Raw genomic sequence first — 17,627 nt, 5'->3', positions numbered from 1 at the left:
ACTTTGAACTATACAATTTAAATTTACTGTTTTTTTCATAAATTTGTAATGTGTGAAACGCGATAGGAATAAACAAACATGTGAATTCAATTAAAACAAATTTAATTTCACGATAAACAATTATATACAGATAAGTTCTTTACAGATAAGTTCTTTGGATTCCCTCAGTCTAATTTCTCTTACTGTCTGATGGTAACAATAAACCAAGTAGCTTACTTTCTTGGTAACTACTTGCCTGGCAATATTAATCAAAGCTTGTGCGATCCTTAACTAAATTAATCCTAAAGATAGAAAAATATAGAGATAGGGAAATGAGAAAAATGAATAGGATAGTGGGGTACCCAATTTCTCGCTGAACTCCGATGCCGGCTTGTGCTTTGTTCTGCGTAGCTCTGGGTTCTTTCTCAATGTGTTAAATATCTTTTACTATAATTTTTTCTTCGGTCCTTCCGATTCTACCATCCGAATCTACCTCACGGCTCTCTATTCGGTTCTCGTCAAATTCCATCTCATGAGCTCACTGATTTTCATCCGTGCTTCTTCGTGTCTGGCAAAAGAATGACCCTTTGTGACCCAGGTTTTAACTCTCCTACTCGAAGTCTTTGTCCCACCCAACCCCCTGGTGGGACAAAGACTTCCCACCCACCCAACCCCATGGGAAGTGGAAAGCCCCTGTTCCCAGGAGCCAGAACAATGAACAAAGGAAGTTAGAAGGAAGGATTAAAGAAAGAGAGAAAATTATTAAAACTAATTAAATCTATATAAATATATGGCGTACAGCCACAAATTATTACAGAAAATTAAAATTATGAATTTCTGTGAATTGAATTTTTATAAAATTACTAAAATATATTTCAGTAATCTTACAAACAAATGCATAAAATGAAGAATTATTTATTGTGACATTGTCACAATGCCAAGCTGCAATTTTTAATCATATTTTTAATTTATTTAATTTAAAATATATGTTCTCTACCTGAAATTAGTAGTGGCTTGCCTCTGTACATCATACTTTTCCTTTAACAATAGAGTTGTGCTGGTCATCTATCTAACACCTTTCAGGGAAAAATTTTTGAGTTGAAATAACATAACTTCTGGTTTGCATCAGAAGTTTTTATATAGTTAATCGAGGCCTCGTGCCCCTAAGCTTTCCATATCTGGTCCCGAATTTCATTTACCTAACACCGTTTTTGAGATTAAGGAAAGATGAACAGATGGACAACAGTGGGAATTTATAGATTTATAATTTTTTCAAATTGCTGCCCAGTAAACATTTAATGTGGATGATGATAATTTGTAATATCTTTATTCAAACTTGTGTTTTCCATCAATCATAAACTTCAGGGTTTTTTGAAACACAGTTTTATTTTATCTACCATTACATGTTTCAACCATCTAAGAGGCTCTCTTCAGGTGTATATTGCTGATGTAATTTCTATTATACCAAATTATACTATTTCTATAAAATGTATACTATATTATACTATGTAATTGCTATAAATCCATATTATTCTAAAATTTTGAAAATGAATAAATTTTTTAAATTGAAAAGTCATATCCTTTAGTACTACTATATATTGCTACACAGTCTCTTCTGTGTTAGTTTTGGTACCTATCTCTGCGATTGGTGGAAACAAAAAATAACATTGTTGTGTTCCTTAGAAGTTTGAATAAAAAAATTACATAAAATTTTATTTTAGCAAATTATAAAGTGGATTAATAATTAATTAATTAATCATTTGAAAAAATTTCTGTATTAATCCTTTGATGATAAACATTGATAATATATGCATATTATGTAAAATTACAAAATTGAAAACTAATATAAAAAACTTTGAAGTCTTCTACATGTTCATTCCAGTCATTGAAACATAATTACCGTATTTTATGGACTATAAGACTCTACAGACTATAAGACGCACTTATACACATATATACCATATGAAATTTTTTAAAATAAAATTAATTGATATCTAATTTTGAATTATGAAATCCTTATAAATTAAATGTTAATGTAGATATTTCTATTAAAAGATAGATATATCTTTTAATTATAATATAAAACTCTAGATGTTCTATTGACTTAATTTCAAATTATATATATATATATATATATATATTCAAATACATTCAATCCTTATCATTAAAGGATGGTATTAATTTAATATCATATAATCAGTTATGCAACTATTAACACTAGAAATTCCAGGAAATAATTTTGTTATGAAATCAAAAACTAAAAGTACAATTGCCAGTCAATATTACTAGTATAATTTTATACTGTATTTTTCACCATGGTATTCTCCAGATAAACAGAATGCCAGTCTGTCTGGAGAAGACCATGAAATCAGATATATCTGTATGGTAAAAACTGGCATGCCGGTTTATTAGCATGTTTGGGCATTGGTATTTTCCATTATGTGAGGTTCCAAAAACGGGTCAAAATTTAAATTTATTATAAACTTTATTGGGATGAGAAATTTCCATTGTTAAATCAGACCAAAGGTTGTGCAAGATATATGAGACAGAGATGAAAGAAAAAAACTATTAATGTCAAACCCAATGCAATAGATGCAGACAAATGTCGACCAAGAGAGATGGAACTTTGACAGGATATTCATATATAAGTGGTTAGAACATAGAAAAATTTAGAAAAGGGGAAAGGTTAATGATAGAAGGAACATTGCATCAGATCTTTAAAACATCAGAGGAAAGATAATAATGAAGTAAAATATGAGCGCAGGTTTCAAAGTTTTATCAACTCTTCCTAGTCAGAGTCAACGAATGGAGTTGGGTAGATTCTCCGAAGCAAACCTTTCTCACAGCCCGGGCGGGTCTCATCTTTCACATGGAGACAGGAGAGGGACCAATCAAAAAGGAGAAAAGGGACATGAAGCCAATCAAAAAGGCAGACAGAGAGGAAGAAACACGTAAAAACTCTGAAATCCAAGGTCAAGACACAGTTTTCCGTCTATTGTGCCCAACCTGTAACCTGTGCCACTACAGACTCAGACCATGTCACTGACGCCAACTGATGGAGTCTTCCCACCTGCCTTACAAACTGATCAATGCCACTGCTCCGGAGCCATCTTTGATCAACGATCAAGAAAACAACATCAGTGCCCAGGAGGACATCCGAACAGTTGATTGTTTTAAAGCAAACTATTTTGTTCATAGTGTAAGTTAATCTTATGTTAAAATAAATGGATTTTGTTAGACACTTGTCATCTTTTTTCTCCGCTGCCACCACCCACATAGGAAAGGACCCTAGACCATCTCTGATGCAAAATTAATGTGAAATTAATTGATTTTCCTTAAAATTTGGCTTTTTACAATTATACTTACAGGTTCTAGTTAATGTTTTATGTAATTAATTTTATTTGTCTTGTATATTGGAAATGTTTGTACATGGATTTACAGTATACACATTAATTTCATAAAAGGATAAATTTGGATTACCTGTGTGTTGAAATTCCCTTATATAAAATTTTCAATTTGTAGTCTTTTTAATTTTCTATCCCCATGAAACAAGGAACTTACAAGATTAAAGATTACAATTAATATAAAAACAGTAAATGATATATAAAATTATTAAGATTGTTACTGTAATTAAATATATGCTAATGAAACACATGTTTTATTTAAGACAAGATGATTCTTCTGAATTTATGTACATTTTACTGAATGGACGTTTACGATCAATTTTAAGTCTACCAGATGGTAAAAAAGAATATGTGGATGAATATGGAAGAGGAGATTTAGTTGGAATTGTAAGATTTAATAAAGAAGACTTATAAAAAATACAATATTAAACAATGAATATATCATTTTCCATTTGTTTAGGCAGAATTTCTTACTCAAAGAAAACGTTGTACAACAGTAAGAACCATTAGGTAAATCTATAATTATTTACATATTTTTTGAAATTTTTTTTCATAATAATTAAAGTACTACATTCTATAAGTTTTGACATTCATTTCTACAAATTTCAAAAATTATATTGAAAAATTTTGAAACTATATCATATGGAACAGAAAAATTACAAGTATTAAATAAGAAAAATGTAAAATTTGTTTAACTATTTAGTATCTGAATGTTGGTTTGATGTAAATGATTTACATAGTATTATATGTCTTTTGTAACTATTCTTTACATATTATTTCAAATTATGTAGGAATTCAGAATTGGCAAAAATATCATATGGATTAATGGAAGTAATTAAAAGAAAATATCCAGAGGTAAAGTTTGAAAATTTAAAATTTTAAAGGGGAATTTTAATTTTTGTCATTGTCTAATCTATTAATCTGTTAGTCTTCACATGAACTACACATTATTTTTCAAGTTTTTGTTGTGGATTTATACTATTACCAGTGTCTATTCCAACAGTAAATAGAACAGAAACTTATTTTGGTAACACTGAAAAGGGGTTTATAGATGAATAAGAAAATTTGCTATGTTCTAATATGATATTTACTACAGGTCAAGAACTAGAAGACAAAAGTGGTTTATTCATCTATAAATTCCTGGTTACAAAAATAATGGTTACAAAAATAAATGATTATATCTGGCAAATATTGTTAATTTTAGCTTTATATTAGAACAGAAACTGCTAGAAGCAAGAAAGATATATTTCTTTAACTAAATTTAGCTTGATGATGTATCATTCAATATTGTATTTGTCAAGCATACAGACTTCACATTTGACCAGATCAATATCTCTGCAATTAATATTTACTGATAAAAATATTTATACAAACTATGAAATCTACCTTTTACAATCAATATTAAACAATAATAGTAATTTTCAGTGAAATTTAGTATAAAAGTTATAGGACATAGGAAAGAATTTACACAGAATGAGAGCTTGATATTGGAATATCTTAAATTCATGCACAGAGTTTGGCATTTAGAGGTTGCCTCATATCAGATGACATCATGCAACTATATATGTGCAAGTTATTGTACAATGGGCCATTGGGCAAAATGCACTTTGACAGGTTGTTTGTACAGCATGTGTGCATATAATAGATGTACAGTACCTTTATTGCTGTTATAAGGTGTGTTGTAAGGCTGTAAACTGTATCCTTATTTGTTAATTGTGATGGTATATATTTTCTGTACATATCCTAAAAAATAAATATTTATTCTGTTATGTGTACATATCTCCATTATTTTTTGTCTATGTCCTAAACAAATCACATGCACTTACAACAATTGGTCACTCTACCTGATATTTATCTAACTTGCCATTAACTTCCGATAGATATCCACTTTCTGACACACCATGTTTTAGTAGTTGACAACTGAATCTTTTCTCTCTCTTTCTTTAACCAGTTATCTTAGCCAAATGTTTGTCAAAGGCCAAATTTCACCAGAAAATTCTCTATTCCCTTTCTTCTCACGGAAATCAATGCACTTTTGACCAGTTCATTCATTTTCCCAACCAATAGAAACATGTAAATAGTACTGACGAAGCTGTTCTTATTGGTCACACACCATCAGGTAATCTGATCATTTAACAATCGATTCAGCCAACCAACCCTAAGACAAAAAGGAGGAAATAATACAAGAGGCAAACTAGAAGTAAAAAAATAAAAACAATAAAATGGTGTGTTTTAATATGCCACCTTGTCCTGATGTTATTAAACCATGCCTTAAGTATCAAAGAATTATTTTTACCATTTTTTGATATTTCAATAAAGTTTTATTTTATTGAAATATAATTAAAAAGATAAAATGTTATCTTTAGTTTTAATATAAGCAAACTCCTTAGTTTTTCTTTTATTTACTTATTTTTACAATACATCTTTTTAAACCTATTTCTTTTTACAAGCAGATAAATACAAAATTTCTTTTCATTTCATATTTTTCACTTTTTCTCAGCTTCTGCTTGATTATATTTTAACCATAATATGTTCTTTTTGATATTATTCAGAAATTTTTATTTTTCTGATAGATATAGTTTATCTATATCTATATATATATATAAATGGACGTGTGTGTGTTTATATCTCACTCCGCAGCCAAAACTACACATTGCACATGAATGGTGTTTGTGTGTGGTAGTAGCCCCAAGTCTCCCATCGTGCACTATGCACGATGGGAGACTTGGGTGCTATGGTGGTTGTGTCTCAATAGCTATGAGGGTGTGGGAGATATGGGGGTTGAAAGTGGTTGACTATAAAAATGTATGATGCTTCAATGAGAATGTTCCAGTTATTTCTAGAAAGTTCCAGAACCTAGAGGTGAAATTTGGTATACAGTTAGGGTACGTCATGAAAATGCACACTAAGAAGGAATTTTTCGAAATTCCTTACATGGGGGAGAGGGCGAGCATTAAGTCTTAACCTGAAGAATGGCTTCTACTGTACTATTTTAGATGCAATTTTTTGTTTTTAACTGCGTTTTAGTAGGGTACGCCATGGGAATGCACACTAAGAAGGGATTTTTCGAAATTCTTATGCGGGGGGACAAGGGAGAGCATTAAGGTTTAACCGGGGAAAACAGATTAATTGATGCAACCACCTAAAGAGGTGAAATTTGGTACACAGTTAGGGTACGCCATGAAAATGCACACTAAGAAAGGATTTTTCAAAATTCCCTTGCGGGGGAGAGGGAAAGCATTAAGTCTTAACTGGAAGAACGGCTTCTACTGTACTATTTTAGATGCGATTTTTCATATTTAACTACGTTTAGTCTTCATTGAGTACTTAGGGTATTAAATTGATAACATTTCAGACATTGTTATAAATATTTTTATATATTTTGATTTTTTAACCAAATGTTCGAACTGTTTTAAATTCGAATTTGTTTTTTTATGTTGGTTCGATTATAGAATGATTGTAAACGTTCCAGAAAATTAATCAAATTGAAAACAATTCGTTTGATTCTCAGCAATTCTCTCAGTGGTAGGTGTTATATAACAATTTACTATGGTTGTTGAAATATTGAATGTAAATAGGGTTTGCTTGCAAAATCCGCGCGAACGAAGTCGCAGATAACAGATGAGAGATATGTGGGTTGAAAGTGTTAAGAATGGAAGTGTTAACAATAAAAGTGTTAAGAATGGGAGTGTTAACAATGGAAGTGTTAAGAGAAAGCGACGTACAAGATTTACAGGCACAGATGCGGTTTTACGCGTTTTTGAAATCACAGGAAATCAAACATATTTTTAGACCCATCTAAAAATTCTCTAATTAGTCTCTGGAAACAGGGGGATCTAATTCTTGCATTTTGTGAAAATGAGTAAGGTTGGCTATAACATAATCATCTTAATCTTCACTATTGTTACTTTTTGCTCGAGCAATGCTGCACTTATCTGCTAGGAAAAGAAAAGTCTTTTAATGCATGTCTTTTATATTAAAAAAAACTATATTACATATAAATGTACAAACAAAAAAAAACCCAGCGAAGTGAGTACTTGCAGCTAGTTCATAATAATTGTAAATATCAATGTACTTTTTTCAGTTTTGTTGTTAAGAATGAATGAATGTTAGTAGTTATATAGAGTTTGTGGCATTGGCAACTGTATTTTCAACAACATAAATTCAATCATTAATATAATTCTGTTATTTTTTCTGAAAATTTGTACTTCTTAATTTTCTGTAATAGTAAATTGTATAAAGTATCTTAGTTATGTGAGAGAGGATATTTAAATCCATTTGTAGAAAGATAATGATACAATTTCTTTATTGAAAGTAAAAATTTATAACTACATATTTTAATAAAAAATTTAGTATTTCTGAAGGACTATTTTTACAGCCATATTCACTGTCTCAATTTAAATTTAAAGTTTAATTCACAAGCTAACTTTTAATAATTATTCATCATACATTAATTCAAGATTTAACTTATAAATTCAAATTGTTGTTTAACTCTACACTATTAGTGATTTAATTTTTACATTACGTATCAATTCATGCACCAATTAAATTCATAATAAAATAATGTTGACCTATTCAGGTGTTTTTGGAAATTTTTAAAAAAGTTATACTGTAGCAGTTATAGCAAAAATGACTATGTTATTTCTGAATATGGAAATGTATTTAGGAATACAGTAATACCTCGGTTTTTGTTGACTTCGGTTATTGACGGTTTTGGTTTTTTTTTTTTGCGAAAAATTTGTCTCGGTTTTTGTCGATTGCCTCGGATTTTGTTGGCATGCTGAAGTGATTTCACTGCTAATTTTGCGAAAACAAAGAGTGACCGAGGCATTTTTCAGCACAGTGTGGCATTATTTCTCATTATGAGAATCATAGAATTACCCCGTGACAGCCCACCATTGGTCAACAGTTCTGTTCCCTGAACACTGGGAGTTTGGTTATGGATTTGCGCTTCGCCAGGGCGGGCCGGCCAAGTTAAGTTTTCTGGATTTTCTCCACGTCTGTATGCCTGAATAGGGGCCAGTTACCCTTAAAAGGATTTCCCGGAAGGCATTATTCCCCTCGATATGACCATCATAAACGCATACAACTACTATTACATGACAATTACGTCACACTTTACCACGGGGCGATATAGGCTAGAAGCCCACATCCAACTAGCTTCTACAAGACAAGACATTACCCCATGTATCTACCCAAACAATTCCATTGCTTTCATCTTGATGCTAATTATCTTACCTTTAATCTTAATGCTTTTATCTTTATGCTAATTAGTCTTTTATGTTAATTTCTTATTGCTTTTAGTATTTAACGCTATATTAATTTTCTATAAAATGTGTTTTTGGTATGTATTTTGGATTGTCTAGAATTAATTAATTGGATTTAGATTGATTCATATGGAAATAATTGCCTCAGTTTTCATTGGTTTTGGATTTCGCCGATTGTTTTTGGATGGATTATCAACAAAAACCGAGGTATCACTGTACATATTTTGTTAATTTTTGATGGAATTTCTCTAACTTTAAACAGTTGTTCTTCTTTCTCTCGTCTTCATTTTTATACTTTTATAACCAAGTATAAATTCTTTATTAATTTATTTTGTAATACTTTACAAGGTTAACTATTATATTATTCTGTTATACTTTTTCCATTATTTTCATATTTATTTATTAATCATAGCATTTTGTATGGTATAGTTTTGTTTCATAATTTCTAATAACAAAAACGTTTTATTGAATGTTTTTACTACAAATTAAATTGCTATTCCATTAATGATTCTTACTTTAAATCACTGTTTAGTTTCCACATGCTAATTTGTGCAGATAGGTACAAAAATTAAGGAAGTAATGTATCAGTAATAAACATTTAATTATAAAAAGTCTAATTCTACAGACTAAAATACAACTAGTAAGAAAAATACTTTGTGTATGTAAGTTTAAAAAATTATATTTTAACTGAATCTAATTTACATTTAGTTTACAAATAAATAATTTAAATATAAATAAATGTTATAATTGAAAATAAATAATGTAACTGTTATATTTATTATCCTTAGTGTTCAATTTTATTTTATTTTTTGAAGGTTCTTCAAAGATTTATATACATATTGGGAAACAGTACTCTAGGGTCATTAAAAAGAACATTTTTAGGTAAGTTTTATATTATCTGTATATATATTAAAAGAAAAATGTTTTCCTTCATTGAAACTGAAACCAACAGTTTACAAAGAAGCAGTGTATAAGTAGGTCACATTGGGTCGCAGATGGGTTCTACAATCCATTTTTCGAAAAGATCACCCATTAACTTTCTTTGTGGACTCTACATGAATTCATGGAAAGGGTTGACAAATGGGAAGGAAGGTCTTTGTGTAGAGATGGGAAACAGAAAAAGACTTCACTTTTGACTCAGACTTAAAGAGTCTGCTATACGTTTGGTTCATCCTGTATTTTATAATTAAATAATTAAGGTTATTACAAAATGGCAGTCAATTAAAACTAAAAAATTTAGTTTATTTTTTTATAATTTTTATCTGTATTTTATATATTAAAAGCAAAATGTTCTGTCACTGCCACACAAATAACATAAATTTAAAAGTTAATTGTATTTACAATTTGAAAATTTCAAAACAACTTTTAAACAGTTTTTAAAAACATTTTAATTTTCAATTGATTTGGTTTCTAATTTTGGTTTCAGTTTTCAGTGTCAAGGCCAGAGTTTTTAATTATTATTTTATTATGTTTAAATTTAATTATTATTTTTAGGTTTATTTAGTACTAGCAGATGAGTCTGGTATTGCCTGGGCAAAAACTAACAACAAAGATTAAGATTATTAGACTATTTCATACTTCTAACCCTTATATTATATTGTGATGTTTAGGGTGACAAGTACAAAGTAATTTATTTTCGCTCTAAACGGAATCTTTGGATCCCAACAACTACAAGTAATTAATATACACAAATCACGTTACGATATATACTAACAAACAAAAGATCAACGCGCGCGACAACTATACGCGGGCCGAAACTTACAAACTAATACTTATGCTAATTACAACTAAGGAAAGAAGAGAAGATGGAAAATGGAAGAATGAGAAAAATATAGAAATACCTGGGATTTTCCTAGTTTTAAAGACGGGTGAGATACTGGTCTGATGCTTTTTGTGGAGTGAAGGTTGCACTTCGATGCTATGTGTCGGCACTCTTCAATTTCTTTACTAGTTCCTTGGGGGGTGAACGTAGCCTTCAATCGTCTAAAATTCGATCAGGTGGCTACCCAAATTCCGCCCTCATTCTTCGGGATTCGAGTACAAGTTTCCCTTTCGCAACTCAGAGGTCTCCGATTAGCGTGCTAGCTATATCGAGTCTTCCCTCTCTCCGTTCGTACTCGTTGAGTGTCCCGACCAAAGTGTCTCTACCCTTTGTTCATCAGTTCCAGGGCCTTGCCTCACCCTTTGTTTACGTACTCCTTTTCTCAGAATTGGCAATCCCACCCAAGGGATAATGAACCAGAAAGACAAAGGAAGAAAGTTCTAGAAGGGGATGAGACAAAGGATAGGAAAAAGAACGATATTAAACTAAACTTAAATCTATATTTACAACAAAAAGTATAGCGTACAGCTACAATATTATATTTTAGTATTTGATTTATATAACTACAAATGTTATCTTACATAAGGCTTTATCATACCAAGTGACCAATCTAACACATTTTAAAAATTCTTTAAATTGTGTACAGTGGAGGAACAAAGAATTTTTAAAATGAATTAGATTTTGTCATTTGGTGTGATAAACCCTTACCAAGATAACCTTTGTAACTATATAAATCAAATACTATAATATAACAAACATTAAAATGAAATCTGTATAAAGAGTTTAGTTATTTCAGCCTATCATTGTCATGTTTATTGCGATACTTGGATGCTATAAAATGGCACAATTTTGTTGGTCAAGTAGACACCAATTGAAAATGTGATATCTTAAATTTTTTCAGATATCATATTGTTTTCTAATGTTAACTCTAAGAAACTGTACCATTCATAGCCTAATATCAAATGATAATCTGCCAATGAATCAAATTTGACGAAAAATGGACTAAATATTTAAATATTTAAACTCAGTACCTCCAAAACCACTTGAAACATTCTGTGAGGTTTGTATTATGTAATTTTCCTATTCGAATGCCACCATACTGCTGGTCCAATAGAAAGAAGGGACTGTTTTGAAAGGGGGTTGAAGTTAATTCAACAAAAAATAGTAGTTGATCTCCTCCTGGAAGAGAAGACAGTCAGTGACTACTAATTAATACTGGTTTACTATTAATATTTGAAAAGTGATCTGTATTGGCTAGGTTGTGACGGTCTCACATGTGATCAAAGTTGCTCATCTTAACGTCTAAAAGTTTTTGTATGACTTGTTTAAATGAAAAAATCTTGGTAAAATGCCAGAATAATTGCTTTTATGTGATAATAAAGTGCTTATATTTTTTCAACAGATTGCATAAACTACATGGAAAGTATGTTCTTGTAAATATTGCATTTAGAAAAACTATTGGACTGCAATTTGAAAAAATTATAGACCTATATAAATTCTGACTGTTGTCCACCTGTCTGTCTGTATGTTCTTCCTTAATCTCAAGAAAGAAGTTAGATAGATGAAGGTCAAGACCAGATATGCTTAGGGACAGGAAGTCCAGATTAACTATATAAAAACTTCCAATTTGGACTGGAAGTCATGTTACTTCAATTCAAAATTTTCCCCTGAACAGAGTCAGATAGATAACTGGCATGACTGTATTGCAAACAGGAAAAGTATTATATACAAGGGGAAGACACCAGTAAAAGAATTGAGAATATTATGATGAAAAATTGCTGTCTGGCTTTGTTACAATGTCACAATAATAAGTTAGATTTCAACATGCTTTCACTTTTTTCATTGTTTTTCTATTGACTGTTTAAGATGAAATTATGTTATGGAAGCTATAATAATATATGCTATTATTCGATACTGCATTTATAACCATTATGATGATGCCAGTGCTGTACTGAACTGAAATGAAAGCATACTTACATAAAACAATTATTTCATTTTGTTTGTGCTGTTCATAAGGAATTTTTTAAGCATAGCTGTATGCAAATGATTGTTTTATTGTTTATGTACTGTACCATACTATTTGATATATTTAACATTATTCTACAGTGAAATGTAAAATGTAAGTGCTGTATGATTATTATTATTTTATTTTATATAATTTAAACTTATTTCTCACTTGAAATATAACTGAAAGAAAAAAAGGGATTATTTCAGATATTTAATTTCAGTATGTTTCTTTCTAGGACAAACTTATGGACAAAAAATTCATAGTTCTAAATATTCTACTGTAGCTCTCTTGGCTGAAACTAAAAATGTACCTTTATCAGCATTCACTTTAGAACTGGAACATGCATTACAGCCTATTGGTAAAAAATTTCTATAATTTGTAAACATTTCCTAGTTGAAATATTAAATAAGAATTAATTAAATCAGAATATAGGAAAAATTTGAATATCATGGATTATGCTTTTATCTGAACTGGAAGCAATTTATTACTAATTGCATAAAAAATATTAATTTGTTTTTAAACAAAAATTAAATTTATTTATTATCAAATATATACAATAAATAAAATACAGTTAATCCTCAATTTAGCACTATCATTGGTTTGTTTTCGACTTTACACTAAATCGATTTTGGCATTAACTTCAATAAGAATTAAATGTAGTAGTGAGATCTATACACAAGTCTTAGTTTCATGGTCTTTAATTAAGTCATGTAAGTCTTTGTTAGGGTGTTGCCAATTAGAAGGGCACTATATTGAAATTTGACTGTATATTATTATTTATGACTCATTTATGTAAATTCATTGGATATATAGGAAATACAAATGCAAATATTTTAAAACATTTTACTATAAAGTAATTTTTAAAAAATTTAAAAAAAAAGAATAGAATAAAATTATAACATTTCAAGTATTATTTGATTATTAATTTTCTTTTAAATTGTTTATTGTTGCTGTACTAAATAGTGATTTGGAAAGATTAATTGGTATTAGTTTGAAATGTATTTAGAAAATTCACTGTGGAGTTTTTGAAATAATAATTTTTGTTTAATTACCAATGTTTTAATATATTTATTTTAGATTAGAATGCAGGGAAAATTTAAAACATTTTCTGATTTTTTTGTAAAATAATTATACTTCAAATTTTATACCAACAGCTCATTTTAATTATAATCTATATTTTACTTTAACGTTTTTTCTTGCTGTAAGAAAAGCAGGAATAAACTTCTCTAGTCTGACATTAAATTATCAGTTCCATTACAGAATTCAACATTACATGAATCTCTTAAAAAAGCGACACATATATCTAAAATTGCACATTTAGATTTTTGTCTAGAGCTGTTTGTCTGAAATTTAAAATTAGGAAATCATTTTGTGTATTGCAAATATTTAATTTACTTATTTATTTTATGTAATTAAAAATGAATTTAATAAATTGTTCCAAAAATGTTAAAACTATAAACATTAATTCCTAGCAAGAACATTGAGATTAACAAGTGATTTTATAATAAGAACATTTGGAGATACAGCATTGGATAGGTAAAAAACTTATGTTTATATAAATATATGCATTTCATTGTAAAATACTTTCTATTAACTTTGCACTTTATTCCTTTGTTACATTTGTTTGTTTTCTATAATGTGAATATGATCTTATATCTATATCATCTACAAAAAGGATATACCATATTTATTCTAATAAACAGCATTCTGCGATAAATTGTACAAATGCAAGATGGTAAAGTAATAGACAGATTCCTCGAATAAGCGCACTGTATATTGGAGGATGATAAGGCTTATTTTTTTAAACTAAAATATTGCACAGTCCATTAGTATTGTTACTCTTATCATATGCTGATGTAAAGTCTGTGTGTTGCGTGTTGCATCATTGCTCAAATAATAATAAAATGAAAAAGTTACTGGATTTATTCCTTTAATAATCATCCTTAATAATAGTCACACCCAATTCTCAAAAAATAGGAACAATAGTTGCTCTCTAATAAATAGCACAGTTGAAGCTGGAAAAAGTTATAGACAGTGTACTGTTTATTAGAATAAATATAATATTTGCACAGATTATTACAAATATATTGCTGTTATAAAATGTAGTGGATCTAATATCAGATGGAATTATTTGTAAAATTATATAAAATGTATATATAATATAAAATATATAAATATATATAAATAAATTTTTATAAATCTCATAATTATGTATGCTATATTAGGTAATTTTTTCAAATAATCAGATATTAGCTCTGCTTTACATAAGGGTGACTGTATATAGGATCATATATATATAAAATTTTTAAGTTAGTACAGTTACTTACTTGTTAGTAATTTTTATGCAATACAAAATTAATTTCAAAGCAGTTTTATGCTAGAGCAGCAGACTGCCATTTTGTAATAACTTTAATTATTTAATTATAAAATACAGGATGAACCAAACGTAAGTGGACAGTAGGTGGAATAGGGTTTGTGTTAGGGTTATACTATTAACAATGGTGTATATTTAACTTGGTTATGGTTATGGTTGAAAAATTACATCAGAGATGCAGTTCATGAAATTAATACACAAAGATACTTGTGCAAAAATGTTTGTCAAAGCATGAAATGGTGAAATGCAGACTTCAAAGCAATGTAAAAGACGATGGACAACAGTTTGAGCACCTGCATTGATAAAACTGTATTGTATTGTATTAGTAAATATAATTGCATATGCAATCTCAATAAATGTTATCATTTGCTGTCCACCTACTTTCAGTTTACACTGTACGTATATTAATATACCTAAATATTAAATTTATTGATATAAACTATAGCATTAAATATTTTTTTAATGTATGGATAATTTTTAAATCTAAACAAGTTATTTGATTAAAATTAATTTTTTTCGTGATAGACTTGTCCAAGTTAATTATCTGTGATGTTTTCAAAAATAATTAATAAACAAAGCACATAATGTTATATTTTTTCATGTACTTTTCTACTATTTATTTATGAATTTTTCAAGAAATCTAATTTTTTACAAAGTGTATAAAATTCTACGTACATTTTAATGTCCAAAAATCTTGTTTTTAACATTTGTAATAATTGAAAAATAATTCTTCACTTTTGTAAATATATTTAATTTTCTATTATAATTAACATACAAATTTAATTTTCGATATATCATTAATAACATCACTAGCCATAATTTTTTTATTTCAGTTAATAAATTTCCTTAAATATGTAAAATTATATAGCAAATGTAAATGTGTAAAAGACATACTACCGAAGCAATCTTATAAATATTTTGTAAATTTAAAATTGCATAGACAATATTCTAAATTTATAAAATGCAGACAATATTAAAATAATAATGACTGCTGAAGGAGCCAATTTATTAATCTGAAATATAAAGATAACTAATGTTATTAATAGTGTTCAATTTTATGTCAAATGGACTTTTTAATATACTTTTATTATTCATATTTTATATAATTTTATAATGTTTGTTCATTAAGTTCTGTAATATGTTACATTAAATATTTTCTGTAATTTTATATATTTCATTAATTTTTGAACAGACAAAATTTATTAACTTTTGAATGTTAAATGAAGTTTTAAAATCTTTGCTTATTAAAACTAAATAATTAAAAATTCCTTATTATAGTATAATTTTTTATTAATATTAAACAATAATTAATTATCTTTTTCAGTGCAAATGAATACAGATTTTATAATTGGCTTGGATATGAAGAAGATCATCATAACATAACTTTATATCAATGTGATATGGAATTTTCTCAATGGAGTAAACATTGTATTTATCAAGCTGATTATATTTTAATTTTGGCAATGAATGATCAAGAACCAATTCTCTCTGAAGTTAGTACAGAAATCAATAAAAAACGATTTTTTAATGAAAATGGAAATTTTTTATTTAATCAATTTGTAATATTATTTTATAAATATAAACTGAATGTTCTAACATTTGAATATAAATATTAAATTATAATAAGGCCGTAGGAACAGGTTTAAGACAAATTGTTGTTTTTTGCAAAATACTTGACTTGAAGCATAACTAATGGATTATAATAGAAATCAGATAGGAAATTGAATTATAGGTTTTATTTAAAATAACCATACAGGTTAAATTTAATATAGTAATTTGCATAGGGAATACATATTAGTGGATAATCTCTAATAATATGTATTTCCTACTTAAATTATTTGAATTTTAGATAAAATTTATACAGTATTAAAGGTTAATATAATTTTATAGTGAGGAACATTTTAAAATTGTAACAAGAGATGCCTTTTGACGTAATCCTCAAAACTAAAAGAGCCTCAAATGTTAATGAATTTTACTATGGAAGAATGTGAATCTTTATCATAAATATTTTGATAATCTTAAGCATTATCTGTCATACTTTTTCCTAAAATAATATTGCCATCAATTATAGATGAACAATCCAATGGTGAAAGATTCCAATTTATCTCTACAAAGTCCTTTCTGTAGGAGAATTCTATACCAAAAGAATGTTAAAATATAATTTTTTTAAACAAAATACAAGTTAAATTTTAAAAATTTGATTTAAGAAAGATAAAAAAAATTATTTTATGCTAAAATTATATACATCTAAACATTTTTTTTTAATTGAAACTGTTATTTATTTTTATTGTTAAAGCTTACAACTTATTTTATAATTATAGATTGAGAAAGAACCAGCATTTCTGAATATTAAAGCTCAAAAAGAGCTAATAATTTTGCACAAGGAAGATGCAGATAAACCTCTAAATACATCTAGAAAATTAAATATTCATGGCTGTAATATGTGGCATCATATACGATGTCCAGAACGAGTATTTTACAAAAAATTGGATAGCAGAAAGGTATTTATTTGATTTATTCATAGACTAAATAAATTTTTTATTATAAATATGATCAGTATATATAATTTTTTAAATCAAATTTAAAGATTCCAGAAATTATTTCATGTTAACAGAAAAATCTCAATTGAATTATTAAGAAGTGATCAAAGCAAAATAAAATTAACTTTATGTTCCCAAAACTGATGAGTTAATTAATATACATTGGTTATCTTGATTTTTAATTTTCTGCAAAAGATAATTATTCTAGATATTATTGGAATTTACATTTATCA

General features: G+C 28.0%; 1 protein-coding gene across 1 annotated transcript in view; it reads left to right on the top strand.

Annotated features, from left to right (window-relative positions):
- LOC136969249 (neuropathy target esterase sws-like) overlaps positions 1–17,627 on the top strand; it is a 99,255-nt gene that overhangs the window by 63,948 nt on the left and 17,680 nt on the right. Inside the window, exons 14-21 of the mRNA XM_067263337.1 lie at positions 3,647–3,770; positions 3,844–3,893; positions 4,175–4,238; positions 9,466–9,532; positions 12,716–12,838; positions 13,953–14,016; positions 16,179–16,347; positions 17,176–17,355. Of these exons, the coding sequence (XP_067119438.1) occupies positions 3,647–3,770; positions 3,844–3,893; positions 4,175–4,238; positions 9,466–9,532; positions 12,716–12,838; positions 13,953–14,016; positions 16,179–16,347; positions 17,176–17,355 (841 nt within the window). The remainder of the gene's footprint in view (positions 1–3,646; positions 3,771–3,843; positions 3,894–4,174; positions 4,239–9,465; positions 9,533–12,715; positions 12,839–13,952; positions 14,017–16,178; positions 16,348–17,175; positions 17,356–17,627) is intronic.

This window comes from Centruroides vittatus, unplaced genomic scaffold, assembly GCF_030686945.1.
Source record: "Centruroides vittatus isolate TY-2023 unplaced genomic scaffold, ASM3068694v2 contig_1773, whole genome shotgun sequence".
NCBI classification, from domain to species: Eukaryota; Metazoa; Arthropoda; class Arachnida; order Scorpiones; family Buthidae; genus Centruroides; species Centruroides vittatus.
Note: the sequence above shows the minus strand (reverse complement) of the source record. Positions and strands in the feature narration are given on the sequence as shown.